This window comes from Leptonotus elevatus, chromosome 21, assembly GCF_054856555.1.
Source record: "Leptonotus elevatus isolate MCC_2025b chromosome 21, RoL_Lele_1.0, whole genome shotgun sequence".
NCBI lineage: Eukaryota > Metazoa > Chordata > Actinopteri > Syngnathiformes > Syngnathidae > Leptonotus > Leptonotus elevatus.
In genome coordinates this window covers 4,227,034-4,247,792 of record NC_141259.1, presented here as the reverse complement: position 1 = coordinate 4,247,792, position 20,759 = coordinate 4,227,034, and the positions used below count along the sequence as shown (strand labels likewise).

At 38.5% G+C, this 20,759-nt stretch overlaps 1 protein-coding gene across 3 annotated transcripts in view; it reads left to right on the top strand.

The window, feature by feature from the left end:
* The window catches only part of ctnnd2a (catenin (cadherin-associated protein), delta 2a), a 251,414-nt gene that overhangs the window by 216,801 nt on the left and 13,854 nt on the right, over positions 1-20,759 (top strand). For all 3 annotated transcript variants that reach the window (XM_086066020.1, XM_086066021.1, XM_086066019.1), the window contains exons 20-21: positions 6,768-7,011; positions 12,082-12,166. In XM_086066020.1, the coding sequence (XP_085922146.1) occupies positions 6,768-7,011; positions 12,082-12,166 (329 nt within the window). The remainder of the gene's footprint in view (positions 1-6,767; positions 7,012-12,081; positions 12,167-20,759) is intronic.

Sequence of the window (20,759 nt, the reverse complement as noted above, 5' to 3'; positions counted from 1 at the left end):
TATCAAATTAATTAACAAGTATTTTAAAAATTGAGTAATCGTTTGGAGCAATTTCTTTAATTTAAAATTGTCCAAATCCTCTGATTTCAGCATATCAACAGTAATTGTTCGCTGGTGTCTTTAGTCCTTCATGAAAGAAGATTGATTATCTCCTGTGTCTAATCAAAATAAGACATTTGCAAACATCTGTTTTTACTTTGGAAAGCAATGACCAAACCGGTAATACAATACAACATCAATCCCCCTTTTTAAATCACTATACGAATATGAAATATGAAATAAACACTAACCACTGATTAGTCAACAGTAATGGGGTGGGGTTGCTTTTGTTATACATTTTAATACAACATTTAAATGAATCTGATTAGTCAATTCATCAATTGAATAATTGATAGATTAATCTATCCTAAAAATATTCGATAGTGACAGCACTAATTCATATTGCGCATATTCGTCCGACCACTTCATTTTATTGCTTGACATAGTATAAAGGGATTACAATAATAAAGAAAGTACACGAATCATTAGTTGGTGACAAGGATGCATTAAAGGACGCAAAAGCTCAATTCACAAGTCACCCCAAAAAAAAAAATGTTTTTATTGAATAGTCAATAATGATCTGAACAAAAACCCACAGCAAGGCTGGTAATAAACTAGGAACAAAAAGTGGAGACAATAATAAGTAAACAAGGGCAGGAAGTAAAGCTCCTGACAAAAGAGGAAACTATAACTACAAAATAAAAACAGTATGACGACATGAAAGACTGGACTAAAAACTCAGAACTTAACATAAGCGGCGAGACATGACAGTAGGATGTGTGTCTTGACCTCCACTGACCCCTTGAGACTGTCTCACCGAACCCCTCGGGTTCCATTGAACCCAGGTTCAGAACCACTGTTAAAGAGAGACAGGCAAAGACGAAAGAGAGCACACATTTGCATCTGTTCCAAGTGTCTTTAATGTAATCAGGTGGCATATTGATGTCACTTAGCATCATCTATCTCATCGCTCAACCCTTTTGTTTCATACCCACCTGTTCCCACCTCTTTTGTTTTTGATTTGTATAATATCCTGTAAAGCCGTGTCACGAAAAATTACTCACATTTACTGCTATGCAGTCCGTCTTTGCATTTCTTACCCGTTGACTTGGAGACGGCAATTTGCCACACATGAATTGCGAAAGACGCTGGAATGCCAAACAGTCGTCACATTATTCCAAATAGAGCAGCTATTTTGCGACGCTCTTTATAAACACGTTGCGCTTGCCACCAAAACAAAGTTAATGCCGGATGAAAAGCGATTAATTCAAAATCGGTATTAATTCAAGACGCTTAATTAATTCGCAGCTCAATTTAATTGGTTTTTTTCTACTTGTGTTTTGCAGCAAGCATTTAATTCAAATAGGGAGCGCAATAGTGGGGATTATATTAAATATGTGAAGTCAAATATAATGTAACTGTCAACCCAAAATGACAAATATATCAGCAAATATGCTCTCATGTTTTTTTTCTTTCTTCCCTTGTCACACAATTACTATTGTCGAGATATCCTCCCCTCCCACTCTCCTCCCTCCATTGCCCACCTTCCCGTCTTGGAGTCGATTATTACTCTTCCTCCAACCATACCTTCTTAATTCGACGCCCACTTCTCTCTAACTAATACCGTCTCAGACATGAGCTCATAACATCTCTCTCTCTTTCTCACTCGGCTATTGTGTCTTGCGCTGATGACGCCGGTGCCGAGGCGTTACCATGGAAATGGCAGCGGTGTACCGCCGGGATTTCCCTAAGTGCTTGATTGCAAGTGTGAGTGTTGGAAGTCATGAGCCGTGATAGGCAGATGCTAATGAAATAAAACATTCTGGCACAGGAAGGGCGGCGGGCATCACATCTTCCAACCGCCTTAGAAGGTCCGTTATGGGCTTTCCTGACACTTTTCCATACTTGTGTTTGTGAGCAGAAAACTTTTGAAGGTTAGCCAGAAGAAGGCCAAAAGATGATGTGTGGGCCTCCAGTGACTCACACTAAGACGACATACTTTTGTGTCGGTGTTGGAGTATTTTATTCCGAGATTCTTTTGTAAAAGACTTGTTTATCACTCGACCTTGATGTTTTATCACTCGATCATGTCAAACTGAGAATGATGCACACAATGGCACACTATATACAATAGGGATGGGCGAGTACCAATACTAGGTATCGGTCCAAGGTATTGGCACTCGCAACCTGGCCATTTTAGGAACAGGCATACGTGTCTGACAGATGCCCATTCAGATATACAGCCACATACTTTGATTGGGTCTCTTTCCGGCCACCAGAATATTAGTTTCAGTTTGTTTTTTGTTTTTTTATTGAAATTCATTGTATTGTGTGTTTTATACAAAAAAATGTATTTTATGAATAAATGGAAAAAAAGATAATAGAAAATTGCCATCAATTTCTTGCAATAAAAAAAAAATGCTGTATTGGAATGCGCAGATCTTTCTTTAAAATGATCTGTCTTTTTTTTTCTTGTAATAAAAGTCCTAATGATATCGGTGACTACTTAAGAGTTGAGTGCTCGTGCTTGTATTGGACGAAAACAAAGTGATATCGAACATGCCTAATAGAAAAAAAAGGAGTGATCTATTGTTGCATGTTCTCTGTAAACTTGAGTGTGTTTTCTCACCTTCCTCCTACTTTCCAAAAACATGCATGTATCATTCCAAATTCCAAATCAGGTGACACAAACATGGTGCCTGGTGGCACCCCAGGACCCACATGAGCTGCCTGCAGGCCTGTTCTAAAAATAGCACACCAGTGATGAGCATTGTGATTTCCTAAGAATGTTGGCGAAATTATCATTTTTAAGTTTTGTAAACACTTAATCACAGTTGGACAAAGTTGGCCCTTTTGTTAATGAAAGAAGCATTACCATATTTACAAGAGCGCTGCCACCTCACTGGGTCCATTCAAATGAATGAGAGCTAGCCCCGCCTTTCAATATATCCACACATCATCTTTCTGTGGCAACCTGTGTCTTACTTAAGACTTGCACTGTTCAATTGATCCTGCCAGTTGATCGCTGCCTGTTGTAATGGAGAAGCAACAGTGAGCAGAACCAGGCCGTTCTAGAACCCAGGTTTGGATGGACCAATAAGGAGAATAAAAGGCAGTTTTGCTTGTTACTTTTATTCTGGCGCCCCCTATTGTCAAAGTGACATACAACATCATGCAAAGTCTCAATTAAATGATGAGATTTGGTTAGCTGGAAAATATTTCTGATGGATTATCATAAATAATCCAGAAGCACTTTTTTAGATGAACAAATAATGATAACTGTGTAATAAACGTATTTTGCTCTCATTAAGCGGAACACCTACACCAATCAAGTTGCTTATCTTTCATAACATCTCTCTGAGACAATTACCTCCAATTTTACTTCAATAATATTCTCCCTTTTCCTCCAGTAAACAATCAAATCACTCCATTGTTAGAGGTAATTGGATTTCTTTAAATCAAATCAGCCATTATGGCCCTGATGAAGCGCGGCTTTCTCCAAGGGAGCAGCACAGGAATATATTAGCACCTCTGTATCCCACATGAGGGACACTATACTGGAGGTCACGTAATAAGCGTTTATGAACAGATGCAAGAAGAGGCATGTCCAACATCAAGAAAACATTTCACAATCAAAGAAAGGAGATGGAAGAGGACATGGAAAATTGCATTCCCAGTTGTAAAGGTGCTGGCTTTTTCACGTGGTACTTTCAAGCTGCTACTCACTCGTGAAAAATATATCTTCATTTGCTCTTCAGGCATCACTTCTCTTCCCTCTTCTCTTTGTGTGATTGCCATATCAGCACTCTGAGGTCACAAGAGAAACTGATTCATGATGTTCCCGACTTGCCTCTTGCATGCATGACAAACTGGCTTGACTAAACTTCCTACACTACATTTTGCAACAAAAACAAGAGGAAATAGGCGCGCCATAAGATTAAGCTTTTATATTTGGTTAATTTTGCATTGACTTTGGGAAAGTGCAACATTGCGACTTGTTTCTATGAATTAATAATTCATCCTTTGACTTTGGCTATCAGCATGTCTCAACTGCCTAGAGGACACTGGTTAGTTTTGAGGGAAACTAGAAGTCCCGATTTAAATGGGACAGTCAGTTTTGAGCCTTGTGTCCCGAGTTCCAGCGGATTTGCCAGCCCAGTTTTGTCGCACTTTTACGCAGGTCTCCTCACGTTTCTTTCCAGTCAGCAAACCTATTGTTTTGACCAAGTGTTTGTCAATCACACAGTTGTCTTTGTCATTTGTTAAACCAAAATAACAGGTGAGCTGTGATTGGTCGTTGCCTGAGCCCTTAGCAACTGCGATGTCATCTTCAGTCAACAGCAAGTGGCAAAATGGCCACCCCCTGAGAAAGATAAAAACAGCTGGATTTAGCTGCATAACTCATATTTTGACAAATGTAATATTAATCAGAATGTCATGTTTAGACTAGTGAGGTCACATATAACATATTATTGTCAAGAAATGTGTAATGTTGACGTCCCTTTTAACTGTTAATTTCCTTCCTATTTACTTTAACATTCACGTTTCATGCGTGAACTCGAGCTACGTCCTACTTTCATGTCAAAAATTGGGGGGGGGGGGGGGGTAACTTGTAACTACATTGCCACAAACCAGGACTGAGCAAAAAAGCTTGGATAATGGTGAGTGTATTGAGTTGTTTAGCACTGAGGAACCGTCAAACAAAATAGCATTTAGCATCAGCTAAAGTAATAACATAACCACCGCTCTCTAGATTGACTATCGATTCAATTTGTCATAAATAGTTAATGATGAGAATTTATTTGTATACAGTATTTTCATTTTCAGCAAAATTGTAGAGCCTCGGTTTTTAATTTTGAAAATCTGATCACCCTAATTTTGAGTCATTTTTTATTGTTTTATTTTAGATCCTTTCATGATGATCTTTAGCACCTATACTTGAACACAAAACAACTTACCTATTAGAGGTTCTTATTTTATTAAATTTTTTGAAATGAGAGGAACTGTGACCTCTGAAAGAAAATGCTAATCCTCTAAATGTCTCCAAATGTCCATGTCTTAAGCAAAGCCATTCCCTACTTTTATTATGACCATCTCTCTTCAGTCAGTGGCTTGATAAATGAGTTGCTCACTCAATCAGTACTTCAGTCAATAAATTGTCATTCACTGGCACAGTCAATTATCTGGCGAGGCACTCGCTAAATTAGCCGGTCAGTAAGTTAGTCATGCCGTTGGTGAATTATTCAGTCAGTCGCTCCCAAATTCATCAAATAAAAGCCAATGTGTGTCAGTTAATCAGTGAGGAAATGAGTCAGTGTAATTCAAGTTGATCATATAATGAATTTAGCTCAACTTTGTGGACTAAAAGACAACAGCCATTTAACCTCTGCTTATCCTGTCAGAGAGAGATAATGCTGGGCCAATTAACCCACTACTCATCCTCATAGATAGTGTGTGCATGCATGTGTGTCATACATGAGTGATATCTCCACCACTGTTGCGTAATTGTATGTTTGCTTATGTGTGCTTTCTTCTGAAGGTTAATAGTGTCATCGGAACTCCATTATTATTCGCCATTCTCAGCCATTCCCGGATCACTTTGACTTTGACAGGAGTAAACAGGAGGGATGGATTTGCCAAAAGCCTGGGATCCGTAGCTGCTTGGGCCCTAATAACAATGACCATGTCTTGCTTACAGATAAATCTCATTACCAAGATAAAATAAGGCATGAAAAAAAACTAAAAATCTGGGAGTTGGGTCAGGATGTGTGTGGCTGAGGACCCAAAAGCAGGGAGGCAAGGCAGGACTGCACTCAAAACTGGATTTTTATCTCAAAAGAACAAAAAACAAGGCATGTGGAATCAAAACATACCACATCAACAAACAATACACAAAATAGCTAAACAAAACCGGGAATAGACTCATAGGAACCCAAAACATGAACGGACCAATGACACAGTATTGCAAGAATGATCTTAGCATTTAACGTGACCTATCACGCATAATAAATGTACACACCTAAACTGCTTTACTTGAATGGTTGAGCTCACGTTATGTGATGTCCGTTTTGCTTGTCGTGTCATTTTCATGTCTTCACAAGTACTTCCAAATGAGAGTTATGGCTTTTCCTATCTGACTGAATCGTCTGCAACTCCATAATTACTCTAACAGCTCATCCTTTGAATGTCATTTATTTCTCTGTCTCCTCATATGCCAGCCTATTCACTGAAATATCGGCCCCTTTTATTGCATTCTAAGCGTGAGCATTAATGCGGCCGTGTGAGAGGATTTACAGTGATCCCTCTCAGGCCAAAGCTTTATGGAGTTATCCAAGCACTCACTCGCTGTGCAAGACGTTTGCTTTATTACTTAGACACTCAAAGGATCTGTTAACTTGTTAAATTTCCTTCACAGCACTTCCTGATTTAAGTCCATTGAATTATTGCAAAGTCAAAGTGCGTGAGCAGACAGCATCGTTAAGTCATAAATGTTTGCTGCACTTCTGATTTCTGCAAAACTTTTCTGAAATGAGGTTAAGTACTCACACATTCCCTGTGATCCACAGTAAAATATACAGCAGTATGATACTTTCTCTTACTTCTATCAGACATTGGATAGATGAAGAAAATTCCTGATGGGATATTAGTTGCTAGGCTGAACATTTGGAAACAAACAAATGCTAGTCGATCTAAAGAGTCTAGCACATCTCCCCTTTTTCCCATTTCAGGTAAATATGCCATGCGAGATTTGATCTATCGGCTACCAGGCAGTAGCAGCAGTAACAACGCCACCAGCAGTGGGACCTCGAGTACTACAGGTGCACCCAGCAAGGCCATGTCTGATGATACGGTCACCGCCATCAGCTGCGCGCTACATGAAGTCATCACCAAGAATATGGAAAACGCCAAAGCCCTCCGGGATGCTGGTGGAATTGAAAAACTGATCGGCATCGCCCGCAGTAAAGGAGACAAGTGAGTGTTATTCAGTCGACATATGAAGATCACTTTTGATCTTGAGTATTTTTGGAAACACTTTAGATCAGGGGTGCTCAAGTTCGGTCCTCGAGAGCCCCTATCCAGCCTGTTTTCCATGTTTCTTTCCACTAACACACCTGATTAATGATCAGGATCGTTATCAGGCTTCTGCAAAGCTTGCTGATGAGCTGTTTATTAGATTCAGCTGCGCTGAAGGAGGGAGACATGGAAAATAGGCTGGATAGTGGCTCTCGAGGACCAAACTTGGCCACCCCTGCTTTAGACCAATGGGAGGATAATTTTGGGGGAGAGAGAATACAAATCTGCATGATAAGGCTGGATTAGTCACGGATTTTGCTTCATACAGCAACAAAACATGTTGGCATGGTACATGTGAAATTCTAAATAGTTTATTGCAAAACACAATTGTATGTACTGTATGTGTGGCAACATGGTGGACAAATGCTTTTGTGAGGATTTCCTGTCCAATTTTTTTGTCCAGAAATGGACAATTTTGGTCTGTTTGCTGTTATTTTTGCACTATTAACTAATTTAAAGTTTGAAAATAGCTTGAGAACAATTAGATTAACTCTTTTGAATGCTCAACTTTCTGAAGAGTGTTGTAAAATGCTCTTCCCTCAGCCTATGGGAAAGAATAGGCTCTCCTTTCACCAAGCAGGAAGAAAAAAAGTTAGATTCTGCCCTTTTCCTTTCTTGTTAAATCAGCAATAGAAGAAGGAAAAGAAAACTCACAAATTGTGCTGATCTTATATATAAAATGGGGCATCAATGTCATCTACTGGTGGTTGTGCATCTGTTAAGTTATTTCCAAATTTGGAGTACACAATGGTGCAGCATCAGACTCTGCCCCACCTATCTCCGTTGAGAAAAAAAATTAATTGACGGGCATACTTGTCAATGGCAGTGAACGAGTAAATGGATTCCTAGAATGCTGCAATAGCTCAGTTGGTTGCTTTTGTGAAGTATTAAAGGGTTTTTGTCTGCTCAGGGTATCACCGTGAGTGAAGTGTTCAACCAATTGGCTTTTTTTTTTTGCTAGCAAATACTAACTTGAACTATGTGGTATTTGGTTACTCGAGCAAGATGGCATATTGTATGACAGATGCAGTCGATCATGTTCTACACTGTAGTATCTGTGACTTTTAATGTGTGCTCTCTCAAAAGGCTGAGCTTGATTTGTTGAGCGACGTCATGTTAGTTAGCCATGTTGGCCGTTATTAACCATTAGCCAGTCTGTTTGTGTCTAGGAAAAAAATGCGTTTTTGTTATTTTGCCTAAAATCTGGTCAGAAAAGCACCTTCAAAATTAGAATGAAACAGTATAACTTCTTTATTTCTCAACATATCTCGACAAAAAGTCACACATTAATGTACTTGGCAATGCTGAATTCGATTTTTAAATGATTTCTCAACTGACAAAATTCTTTGCTGTAATTATTTTAAAAAATTAACTATTCAAATTTTGACATAAGATATTCTTGTATGTTTATCCAAATTCTAATATTTAAATGGAAATAGGTTTTATAACCAATTCCCTGAAATACTCATTTATGTTTTACTGAAATTTACCTGCATAGAACAAAGTGGGGTTTTTTTTGTTGTTTTTTAAAGATTTTAGCAATGTTGTTGGACAAAATAATATAAGTTGGAAAAAAATGACACAACTGTATCATAAATAACATTACTTGTACTTTGTCTTCATTTTCTAGTGTCACATACAGTAAGTGTGTCAAACTTAATTAATTTGAATTTCAAACGCCACAATTGTGTTGTCCAAAACTTCAAAGCAATCTGGTCCATGAAGCTGCCCATCCAGATGCACTCACCTATTCCTAAACAACAACAAGTAATAATATAGCTCAGTAAACGTAGCAGGTTGTTCTTCCTTGCTGCTATGGCAACCAGCAAGTCAGAGGTTGCCAGAAGTGACATCAACCAGACGTCAAACAATGACTTATTGTGAAGAGAGGGAGAGAAAGAGACACAGAGAGAGAAGGGCAGACTATTCAGAGAACTTTGCTCAAGGGCATCATTACAAAGAGTGATGAGGCTGTGGCTGGAAGAAAGTGCAAATTTCTCAGTGAGTTTAGTCAGCTTCTAATAGCTCACACATCTTCGTTTCTTCAAGATAGGTGTACTAAGAAGAATTGGTCCTTATCAGCAGCCCCTCATTTGCCTCAATCACAAAATGTTGCTCTTGGCTCACTGAGAAATTTATTTGTTTACCCACTTCAAATGCAGCTAGAAGAGTTTAATTTAGGTTCAAGATGTACTATTAAATGCATTTAGCCCCACCTGTTTAAACTTTACAGTGCTGATATTACTGACAAGTTCATTCAAATGTATGTAAAATGACAATAAAAGCAGTCATTGCATGATACCCCAACTAAACTGTACCATATTGAATCAAATCGTAATCCACTGAGTCGAAACAAAATGAATCATTTAGCGCTGTCAAAGTTGATCGAGTAATTGACAAAGTAATCGATTATCAAATTAATCAATAATTATTTTAATAGCTGAGTAATCGCTTGGAGCATTTTTTAATTCATAATTGTCCAAATCCTTTGATTTCAGCATATCAGCAGTAATCGTTCATGAAAGAAGACTGGTTAATCATCTGTGTTTAATCAAAACAAGACATTTGCAAACATCTGTTTTTACTTTGGAAATCAATGACCGAACCAGTAGCATAGTACACCATCAATCCCTTTTTTTTTAATCACTACACAAATATGAATTACGAAATAAACACCAATCACACGTTAATAAACAGTAATCAGGGAAAAAATGCTTTTGTGCCTTAATGCAACATTAAAATGTATCCGATTAGTCGATTAATCAATTGAGTAATCTATAGATTAATTGATTCTAAAAAATATTAAATTGTGACAGCACTAGAATCATTACATCTTCAAATGTGTATATATATATATATATATATATATATATATATATATATATATATATATATATATATATATATATATATATATATATATATATATATACATATATATATATACATATATATATAGCAGAGGTCGAGTCATGTGACTTGGACTCGAGTCACGAATTTAACGACTTTAGACTCGACTTGACAAAATGTTAAAAGACTTGCAACTCGACAACAATGACTTGTGACTTCACTTGGACTTGAGCCTTTGACTTGAGCCTTTGACTTGAAAAGACTTGCTTTTTCCACCAAAACAAAAATATTAAAATGTATGTTAACGATTCTGTCTCGGTGTTTGTGCGTGTGTGTACGTGTGCGAGCTTGACTCTTTCTTGCATTATCGATGTTTATATTGAAATTACATATTTTCTACCACCATTATCATAATGCCATCCTGAAATGATATTAAATTGTGAATTTAGGACGCGAAGAAACCGCAAGTTAATTACGCCGTCATTGCACGATACGATACAAGTCTCCAGCGTTCGTGGCTAGTATCTAACAGTTAGCGTTAGCATCGGGTGCCTGGCTAGCAACAGTTGTTTGACAGCTTGCTTGCTTTTCTTATTGTTTTCAATATTGTGGACCTATGCTACTTTGTAATCCTCTCTCCCTGTTTAAACAAAGGGAATGTGCCTTAAGCTGCACTTAGATGTATTTTTCATTATTAAAAATAAATAAATAGAACTTCACCTTCATTTATAATTATTTTATAAAACACTAGCTTTAAAAAACCAAACAAAAAAACATTCAAAGTGTCCAATATGGCCATTTGGATTTTAGAAGCACAACTTCAAGTGCATTACAAGTGCAATATAACGTAAGGCAGGATACCTTCACCTTGTTATTTTAAACATGGACCATGTATAATATAATTATGTATCTTGCCTTATACTGCACTTAAAGTTGTGTTCCTAAATCTTAATGGCCATATTAGACATTTTGAATGTATCTATATATTTTTTTTTATTTAATGGGCAAAAGCATTTTATAAAATAAATTAAGACAAAGTTTTATTTATCTGACTCATTTTGTTTTGTTTTTTGAAAAATTGAAAAACAATCCGATCCGTGACTTTTGTGATCCGTTGCACCACTAGTTGTTTGGGTACAAAAACTATGAGGTGGTCAACAAAAAATTAATTCCAGTATGTCCAAGACTAGATCACTGATGAAGAGGCAACAACTTCAAACTTCGTTCAACATCTGAAGTTGCACAAAGAACACTAAGTAAGCTCATGTTAGTTGTTTATCGGCTAGCTGTGTAGTTAATGACACTGTAAATTCACTGGTAACACATTGTAAACACGGCAATCTGTTACACCCCTCTGGGTTCACTCCCTGAGTCCCTGACTCCTACTTTGATGGTCACCTGAAATAATATAATCTACGATGTTGTTAAAATGACTCGAAAGGACTTAAAACTCAAAGTGTAGCACTTGTGAATTGCTTGAATCGCTTGTCAGTCTTGACTTGGGACTTGACTCTGGACTTGAGGGCAAAGACTTGAGACTTACAAAACAATGACTTACTCCCACCTCTGATATATAGTATCATCCATATACAGCAAAAAAAAAAATCCTCCTTTTTGAAACATGAGGGCAATGTCACATGGTTTGTTATGAAGCAAACACAAAATAATCAAATGAGTCCAACCAGAAAACTGAACTATACAGTAGGTGTTATAGCGCTTTTGTTGGAGTATTTAATGGGCTGAAATTGAGAAAAGGGTGGTGTTTACTATCAGGAGAACACTGTTAATTTTGCAAGCATCTGCTCTACTTCCCCCTCTAGAGAGCCATTGTTTATGAGCAGATTCCTTCTGGAGTCATTTTGCAGACAAAGTGGCCAGGCAGGGGCTGCAAGTATGGCAAGGAGGGAGGGATAAGGTGGGGACTTTTTAACTCCACTGGAAACTACGTTAGGGGAATCACTTGCTGCTGAAAAGAGCAATGGGCCTCTTAGTCTTAAAGAGCCGGCAACCTCCACATATCTTTCCAAGGTGATATTGACAGGAAACGGAATAACAGTTTGGAACATTATCAGAAGTAATGGTGTGGCGGAGATGTAACAATGTACTATCTCCCCTCAGACACTCGGCCAAGGTGGTTAAGGCGGCCTCTCAGGTGCTCAGCAGCATGTGGCAGTACAGAGACTTGCGCTCCCTCTACAAGAAGGTAACAAACACACTGCTATCATGAACACATGCTGTCTATATCAAAGACTGTACTCCTTATCCACTTCATTTCGACGGTACTATTTCAATTTCACACAAATTGCCAGGGGCAACTCTGCATGATGGGCAGGGAGGGAAATACCCCACCATGTTGATGTTTTTGTGTTTCTTCTAAAACTTTTTATATTTAATTCATAGTTGTGAGTAGCAAAATGTATGTATATAGATAAAATTGTCTAATTTAATCATAGCCCTGCAACAAGTAGGGATCTGCCGACAGACTGTGTAATCATTAATATATCATCTTCTCAAGACAAATAATTGCCGAACATTAAATAGTCAACAACGTGGGGTGGCATAGCTCAGTGGTAGGGTGGTCATCTTGCAACCCACAGGTTGTGGGTTTGATCTCCATGCTGTTGTGACCATGTCGAAGTGACCTTGAGCAAGATACTGACCGCCCCAGTTGCTCCTGATGCCGTGTTATCAGTAGGTGAATGAGTAGCCGAATGTAAAAGCGCTTTGAGGGCCCTGTAAGGTGGAAAAGCACTATATAAATGAAAGTACCATTACCAGTACCAGTACTACTGAGCCCTGTTCAACTCTGTTGATACCCAAAACAGCAGCACCTAAATCTTCCGGACCAATTAAAGTCTTGCTGCATATAAATGGAGTTCCCCACAAATGATAAAACATGTATTTCTTTGAAAGGATTAGCGCTCCAGTAAACACTGATGAGCTCGCTCCACTGTGTTATTTTCATCCATGGTAATGTTTTAGAGAGTGACATCTACAAGCCGATTTGTGAGTTGTAAGCATTAACGACCTCAAAATAATAGCTGGAAGGAGTGCTGTATATAAAAAAACGTCTTCTTAATAATGCCAAGTGCAGTATAATTTTGATGTTGGGAACCTGTGTGTAAACAAGAATGACCACAGCGCAGTTGAGCGTGCGTGTGTGTGTGCGTGTGTGTGTCCTAGTTTGTTTGCTGTCTTTGAGGTCAGTCAAAATCAACTCCAAACTAAAGATCAATGGTTTCTCTACTTGGAAACATTAATACTAATGTATTGTTATATAGTATGTGTTATTTCCAGCCTATTATGGTTAGACTATTTTTCAACTCATGCGCAACAGGCTGCTTCTTTTCGCCCATTGTGACTGAATGGTAGTAACAATATTGGCTACCAGGAACTTGTTTCCTGTTAAACACAAAGGGTGAATTCAGTGGAAGAATGTTTTTGTGAGCATTTGTTTGTATAAACTGATTTTTTTTCTATTGCTCACACAAACACCATTAAAAAAAAAAGTTGTGTTCCAAGTCTTGGTTGGCTCCTGAGCCACATGCTAGTCTTTGTTTCATGTTTCATTAAGCCACTAAAACCCTTTTCGTAAACCCCATTCATTGTGTATGTAGCACTGGTAAGGGGCTAGGACCACGGACTGGAGCGTTGAGCGGCCTCGCCGTGATGGCAGGAAGAATTTCCAATAGGAGAGGAGCGATTTACAAACACGTCACACACGCGACAGTACATTTGCCTGAAGAAGAAGAGAAGTAAAAAAGCTGCACTTCCAATATATACCCTGCCAACACACCTATGTGGGGCCCATGTGGGTTGGATATGGGCTGGTGAATGGGTCCCATCTAGGCTGCCCAGCTGGGTCCCAGTTAATTTTGACCAGGGATTTCATGGTCGCCCCATGTGGGCAAGCCCAGAATGGCTCAAGGTGGGCCTCATATGGGCCCAAGCTAAAACCCAAGGAATGGGCTGGTAAAATTGCCCCATCTGGGCTGCCCAGCTGGTTTCCAGTTAAAAGTTGACTCCTAAATAATGATTGCCTTGACAGGGATCTGAACCAGGGTACCATGGAACCAAAGTCAGACACCCTAGCCGCAGATTTTAGAATTCCTCCCAAGCGCAACTCAGGATGTCAGGGTCCAACATGTTGATTATGCAGCTGGACGATGATTCATTTTTCAACAAGTTGGAGCCCCGCCCCATTCTTGGGTGACCAAACGTACTCTTTTGGAAGAACAAACCATTTTGTTACGTCCTGTTCGGACGTCTGGGGCCTTTTATAAATTCATGAAAATATCCGGTTGGCATTGCGTGACTAATAGGAGGAGAAGTACACTGTGTAACTGCGACTGGTACCACAATTTCAAGGCCGTAGTAAGTGTCCTATTTTTGGGTAAATAGGAATATGGTCACCCTCGCGTTTCAAGCTTATCTGAATAAAAATGTGCCTCAGCGCTGAATTGGTAGAAGAAGTGCTACAGACCTCGCTCTCTACTCTTGGCCTGACCTCACTGTATGTGACTTTTTCTTGTTGTGGGGCTGGGGGGTTACGTTAAAGACAAAGTTGATGTTCCAACCCTTCCCGCAAATATTGATTACATGAAAAATCAGATAACAGCCATAATGGGTTAATTGGCTCAGAGGGGGAGGGGTTTTCCCATATTTTTTCGGAATGCTGTGCAGCGCTTTCTTCTAGGTTTGAATATTAATCTTGTTTGAATAATAATCTTGTGCTCTCAAACTTGTATGAAATGGTCCAAGTAATACATATTAAGTTGAAATATAGATATTTTCTTTTTTTTCTTTTCAAAAAGAAAATCTTACTGAATTGTAAAGGAATATAGGCCAGGGAGTAAGGTCCACCGCCCATGCTGTTATTGTGCAAAATTTGAATATTTTGGAATGAAGCCCAACCAGAGCCCACTTATTGCCCATTCTTAGTTGCGCCTATCTACTGCCCACCTACTACCCAAGTGGGGTACGACAACAAAGCCCACTTTAAGCCCATGCCCAGCCAAAGCCCATATGGGCCCCAACTGTACGTGTTTGCCGGGTATATGCTGACCGAGCTAACCTAAGACACAACAAATATCCAATAATACATAATGTCTCAATTATTGCCTAAGCTTGACGCCTGAAAGAACAACATAATTGTTGTGAGAACATGATGAGAGAATGTCCCAAAACAAAAATGTAAAGATGAACACAGGACATTTAAACACAGTTTTTGTTTAACATAATCGGGAAGCCTTTCTGATTTATATGCTAGGCAGCATAAGTCAATTTCAAATCGTCAGCGGCACGTCAGTTCACCAACCAGAAATTTGCAAAGGAGACTGAACTTCTCAAGCACAAGTAGACAGTTATTCTCAAAATGTATGAAGCACTTGTATCAACTTACTTGTAGAATTGCATTGGCTAAAAAGCCCAACAATGAAGGGAAGTTTGTCAAAACATGCAAAAGAGCTACGGAGTGAGCGGACAGAGATGCGTAATGATCAAAAGAAAAAATTTGTCTCTTAGCCTCTGACTGTTTGGCCACCACTGGTCTAGATCTTTTCTTATATGACTTTCATGTGCAGTTCTTGCCAGCCGCGTTTTTGATTGTACTTATTGCAAGTGAAAGTATATAGTCCTTGAGCACTCAGTAATACAAAGTTCAAATAAAGTTTGTATTAGCAGCAACTTTAATTAAGTTCAGCTCACAAAGTTTGAATTGTCTAACTGCTGTTCATTTTGTTGGTCTCACTCACAAAACTGCTTTTAAGAGCTGATCGAAGTTGTGCCTGGTAAACCAAAAAAAAAAAGTTTTTTATTACTTTTGGTTTTACTTTGTTGTTGCAGCAACTGCTACATTCCAAAATCCACTCTTGGGCTTTATCATCAGAGTCCAGAACCTTACATTCTTCCCTTGCATGCACATATTACCGGTAGGTCATGGATTTTTGGGGCAGCCAATAATCCTTTTAGCCTCCAATCCAGACATGGATTAGCATACAATTTAGAAGAGAGTTTGCGATTAAGTGCAAAAGCAGAAAGATTTTGGTGGGTTTTGTGTATGAGAAATGTTTAGAGAGAAAAAAAAATACATTAATAAGTCTGCTTGTTTCTTTCTCATAATGAGTGTTTTGAGGCTTGTTTTTCAAAGTTTTCTCTGGGAACATCAGCGTATGGCTTGTGTATGTTTGTCTTCCTGTTTGTTTTGGTCGAGCGACAGTCACAGGACTAAGTAGAGTTTATCACTTCCTATAGCAATTCCACAGGAGCAGAAAAGGGAATTGCAGCAGAGCCAGTGGATGTTAGTTGGGTGAGGGCCCATAAATAAACAGAAACTGCATGAAGAGAGCATCGAAGATGACTTGAAAGATCAGTGGTGCGGCAGTCATTAATAAACCAAAGCCTAAATCTGTTTTCAGCAACACTGGCGCTTGCTTTAAAGATAAATCATGTATAAAAGTCTCCAGTGTGTTTGTACCCGAATTTATTTGGTTTCTATGACTTTTATGTCCTCATTCTGTGTTTACGCTGCTGCTTCACTTCCTTGGAGGGATGCCACCGCTCAGCCATCCATGTCAACAACAAATGTCCGGTATTGTTCGGTCACAGACTGACGAGCAAAAACAAAGTGACAACATATTCTTGATTGGACCAGCAGGACTTAATGAGCCCACACACACTTAGATACACAAACTAAAGGCAGAATTTCACACTGCATTTTCCAGCTCGCCTGATAAAAAGATTTAGCTCTGGCACTTAATCAGACTTGCTCTCTCTATCGCTCGTTTACACACATGTATGTTTATATACTGCAAGAAATGCACCAGTCACAAAAACTACTTGACAGTTGGGGTTCAGGGCCAGAGAGATGTTTTGCCTGACGAGTGTGGCGGATTCTCAATATGGTCCGGGCTTGTGTAATTGACTGTGTGGGTGGGTGTTAGTGTGATATGACAAGGCCTGGAACATGTGTGCCTGTGTATATGCGTGAGGTCACTACGTGTGATGCTCTCTATGTTCCTGTGAATGGAGTGAGTCCGTTTGAAAAGAAAATGTCAGTAAGTGTGTTAATGTCATAGCGTGCCGTGATCCTTTTTCACATTGTTGCCACAATGAGACAAACACCCATTCAGCCCGCTGTTTATTGCCTACAAAGAACGATAGCTCAAAACTCACTTTCAACATGTTTTTTCTTTTTCACCAAAGGCTTTGATTAGATGAGCTACTTGAAAATGAACTTTTCATCCTCTTCTGTACATGAAAAGAAACAACGGGGAGCATAGATGAGAATTGGAAGCTCAGTAATACAATCAAACAGTGTGCTGCGATTACTCATCTGGAAGCTAGCGACAGTATTTTACTCAACCAAAACAAAGCTAGGAAAGGTCAGGCGCATCATTCAACACCGTAAAATCTGAAAATGCGAGGATGAAGTCATCTTGAGAACGTAACACTCAATAGAAGACACAAACACACATCCATTTCAATTGTTAGGGCTGTAATCACATTTTGCCTTGCAGCTGCATGACCGTAAACTAATACTGCAGTCATGAGAACAACATGCAGAATGATTGCATAGCAGAAAAGGGATGCGGCTTGGAACAATCACATTTTTGTCCTTTATGACATCTGTATGAAGCGGACAAATGTTTTGATTGTTCACAGCAAACTCACCAGTGTTACATTTAACACTCTCAGTGTTAATCTAAAAAAGTGTTTATATGTGTCCACACCAATGAGTGTAAATCTGACACTTTTCAAAGTGCTACTTGTTCACACTTAACCAGTGTTAATCCAACACTGTATAGTGTTAAAAATCAACACTAGTAAACACTGAGTAGTTTTGAAAGTACTCTACACTAGTGTTAGTGTTAGCATTTAATTCTGCCAAACTACAATTTACTTTGGTATTTAAACACTTATGAGCATATTGCATTAGTGTCAGTGTTAAAAAAAAAATCTCAAACTACACTTTACTCTTCATATATATATATATATATATATATATATATATATATATATATATATATATATATATATATATATATATATATATATATATATATATATAGTGTTTCTCCTCCTTGCAAGGCCCTCAAAGCGCTTTACATTTTGACTACTGATGACACAGCATCTGGAGCAACTGGGGGTTCAGTTCAGTATTTTGCTCAAGGATACTTTGCCATAGTCACACTGGCCTGGGATCAAACCCACGCTCTCAGGGTTGCAAGATGACCACTCTACTACTGAGTCTCACTGCCCCGACAACAACACCTGGATGTTTCGATATTGAAATGTTTATTCATTCATTCATGTATTTCAGGCAGCAATCAAAATGAAAAAAAAAATCAATTTCTCCAGACAATACTCAACTAAACCTAGCCTGAAAAGGAGTGGGAGGAAGAAAAATCTATTAAGTCCCACCCATAATTTCATTCATATCAAACTTTAAAAACAAATGTAGCTACTTTCCTGCAAGCTTGCCGTAACCAACAGTGATTTCCATGAACACTGAAAAACAGGTGTGTCTACAAACAGAACTAAAACAATGTGTTAATTAACTAACATGACATCAAAAGCTCATACCAGCAATTGGAATGAAAAGTAACAACACCAACTTGGGTAAGAGACAAACAAAACAAAAGCACAAACAACACATATCAATAATTCAAAAACACAACTATACTTACAATGATGATAGATAATATGCCCGCAATGATAAAAAAGCAGCAAGCAAGAGAGTGCGCTGGAAAATTTGAACGTTTCTCCTTCACCGGAAATGAGGGTGTGGTCAATTTAACACTCAAGGTTAAATTCAGGTTATTCAGGTTACACCCAACATCCACCCCAAGACTCAAGGAAATTTACTCTGACGGTGTAACTTTTTATCCTAAAAGTGTTAAAATAACACTGCTTACTGCATATTTGATCGAACACTGGAAATTTAACACTGACCGATTTGCTATGTAGTTATTGACATGACTATGGCGCAGACTCTCCCATCGACTTAACTGTGTCAATTACACACCTTTATGTACGCAGAGACTTAAGCGTCTTGCGCCCTCAGGAGGCTGTACTGTGTCGCGTCACACCAAGCGGCTGCTGACTCGTGCTGATGGCTTGGACTTTGTCTGAAAGTGCAACTCATACCAACTACAGTCATTCTCATAGTGGAAATTGTGACTTAAATTTTCAAACGTTTGTTTTATTTGACATATGCCAGTCTTGAAATCCACAGAGCTCGCCCCTCCGAACAGCCCAAATATGTGTTCAGTCATGAGTACAGTACTTTCATTAAATCACATTTAGTGTATTTATTTGGACTGTCAAAATTAAAGCATTAACTCTGGAGATGAATTCAAATCTATTAAAGAGTTTAAAAAATTAACTCAGTTAACTTAGTTGACTGATTGATGCTTGTTGGGGAACTCTAAAGTAATTTACACTCTTTGCAGAGCCAAATTCAAATAATTAGTTATATGCCTTTGGCATATCATCTCAGAGCAAGATTTCCTGCTCAAGTTGCCTCCACGTAGCCTCGCAAACCAATGCTGCTGGAGTGTAGTGCTGGTTAGCAGAACTAAACCTATAAGCTAGAATTTCTGAGTTGTTTTTTTTTTAGTCCATTTTGATCGCTTTGTTTAACAGTTTATTCAAGGTTCAAAGAATGCCATTTGAGCAGTCTTTGATTCTAAATATACTTTCAATTTGATGATTTTACATTAATTCCAAGATTTTACTCAAGTAAATATCTGTTACAAGCATTGTAGAAGCAAAAGTAGAAGCAAAAGTAGAAAAATGTAATTAATCGCGATTTTATTAGTCTTTTAAGAATGTAATCATTTGACAGCACTAGTATTTATTAAACAACAGAATGTAGAAAACACATGCTCTTTCAAAGTAGCCCATTAGATGAACGGTGGACATCACTGGGTGTGGTGTGGCTCAGTGATAGAGTGGTCGACTCCTCAATCTAGAGGTTGTGGGTTTGATCCCATGCCATTGTGTCGAAGTATCCTTGAGCAAGATACTGAACCCTGAATCTGATACTGATGCTGCCAATGTCAATTTTAATTTCCTCAGAGGAATGTTCCAACAAAGATTCAAACCCAGATCATCTGACTGTGAGACAGACATGCTAACAAATAGTGGGGTTTCCATCCACTCATTTTTATTCAAATTTTCAAGAAATGCGAAAATAAAACTGAATGAAAACGCTATAAATTTGAAAAAGGGCCCAAAATTCGCACACAAAAGATGTACACTTAAAAGGGGATGATTTTGAAGCACATTTTGACCGAATATTACGTCACACGTACATTTGTAGTCACAAGCAATGGCGAACGATAAAGTAAGGTATGTTTAGGGGGGACGACGAAACAGAAATCTTTTTGGAATTAATTAAAGAAGCGAATTTTAATGCAATTTTGGATTGAAAACCGCAAAGAACCGTTACGGTTTATCAAGAATTACAAAAACAAACTCATACAACGTCATTGCACGGCGCAGTCACTTCCTGTTTTTTTTTCTTCTTTTAAATTACTGGTGGATCACATCTCTATGGTGTAGGTGGCAGAGTCCCCTCTCAATATTCGCAAACGAACAGATGGAAACAGGCATAAGTCTTATGTCCATTTTGCTCATTTTCAGTAAATTTGCTTAAAAAATTCTAAACAATTGGATGGAAACCCGACTAATGGCTCCACCTATTCGGCCTTGGTAAAACCAATCCATATGTATAATCACTCTTGTGGATTAAATCAGTTGCGTGTTTAACTATTCCTTACGTGGCTCGTGCT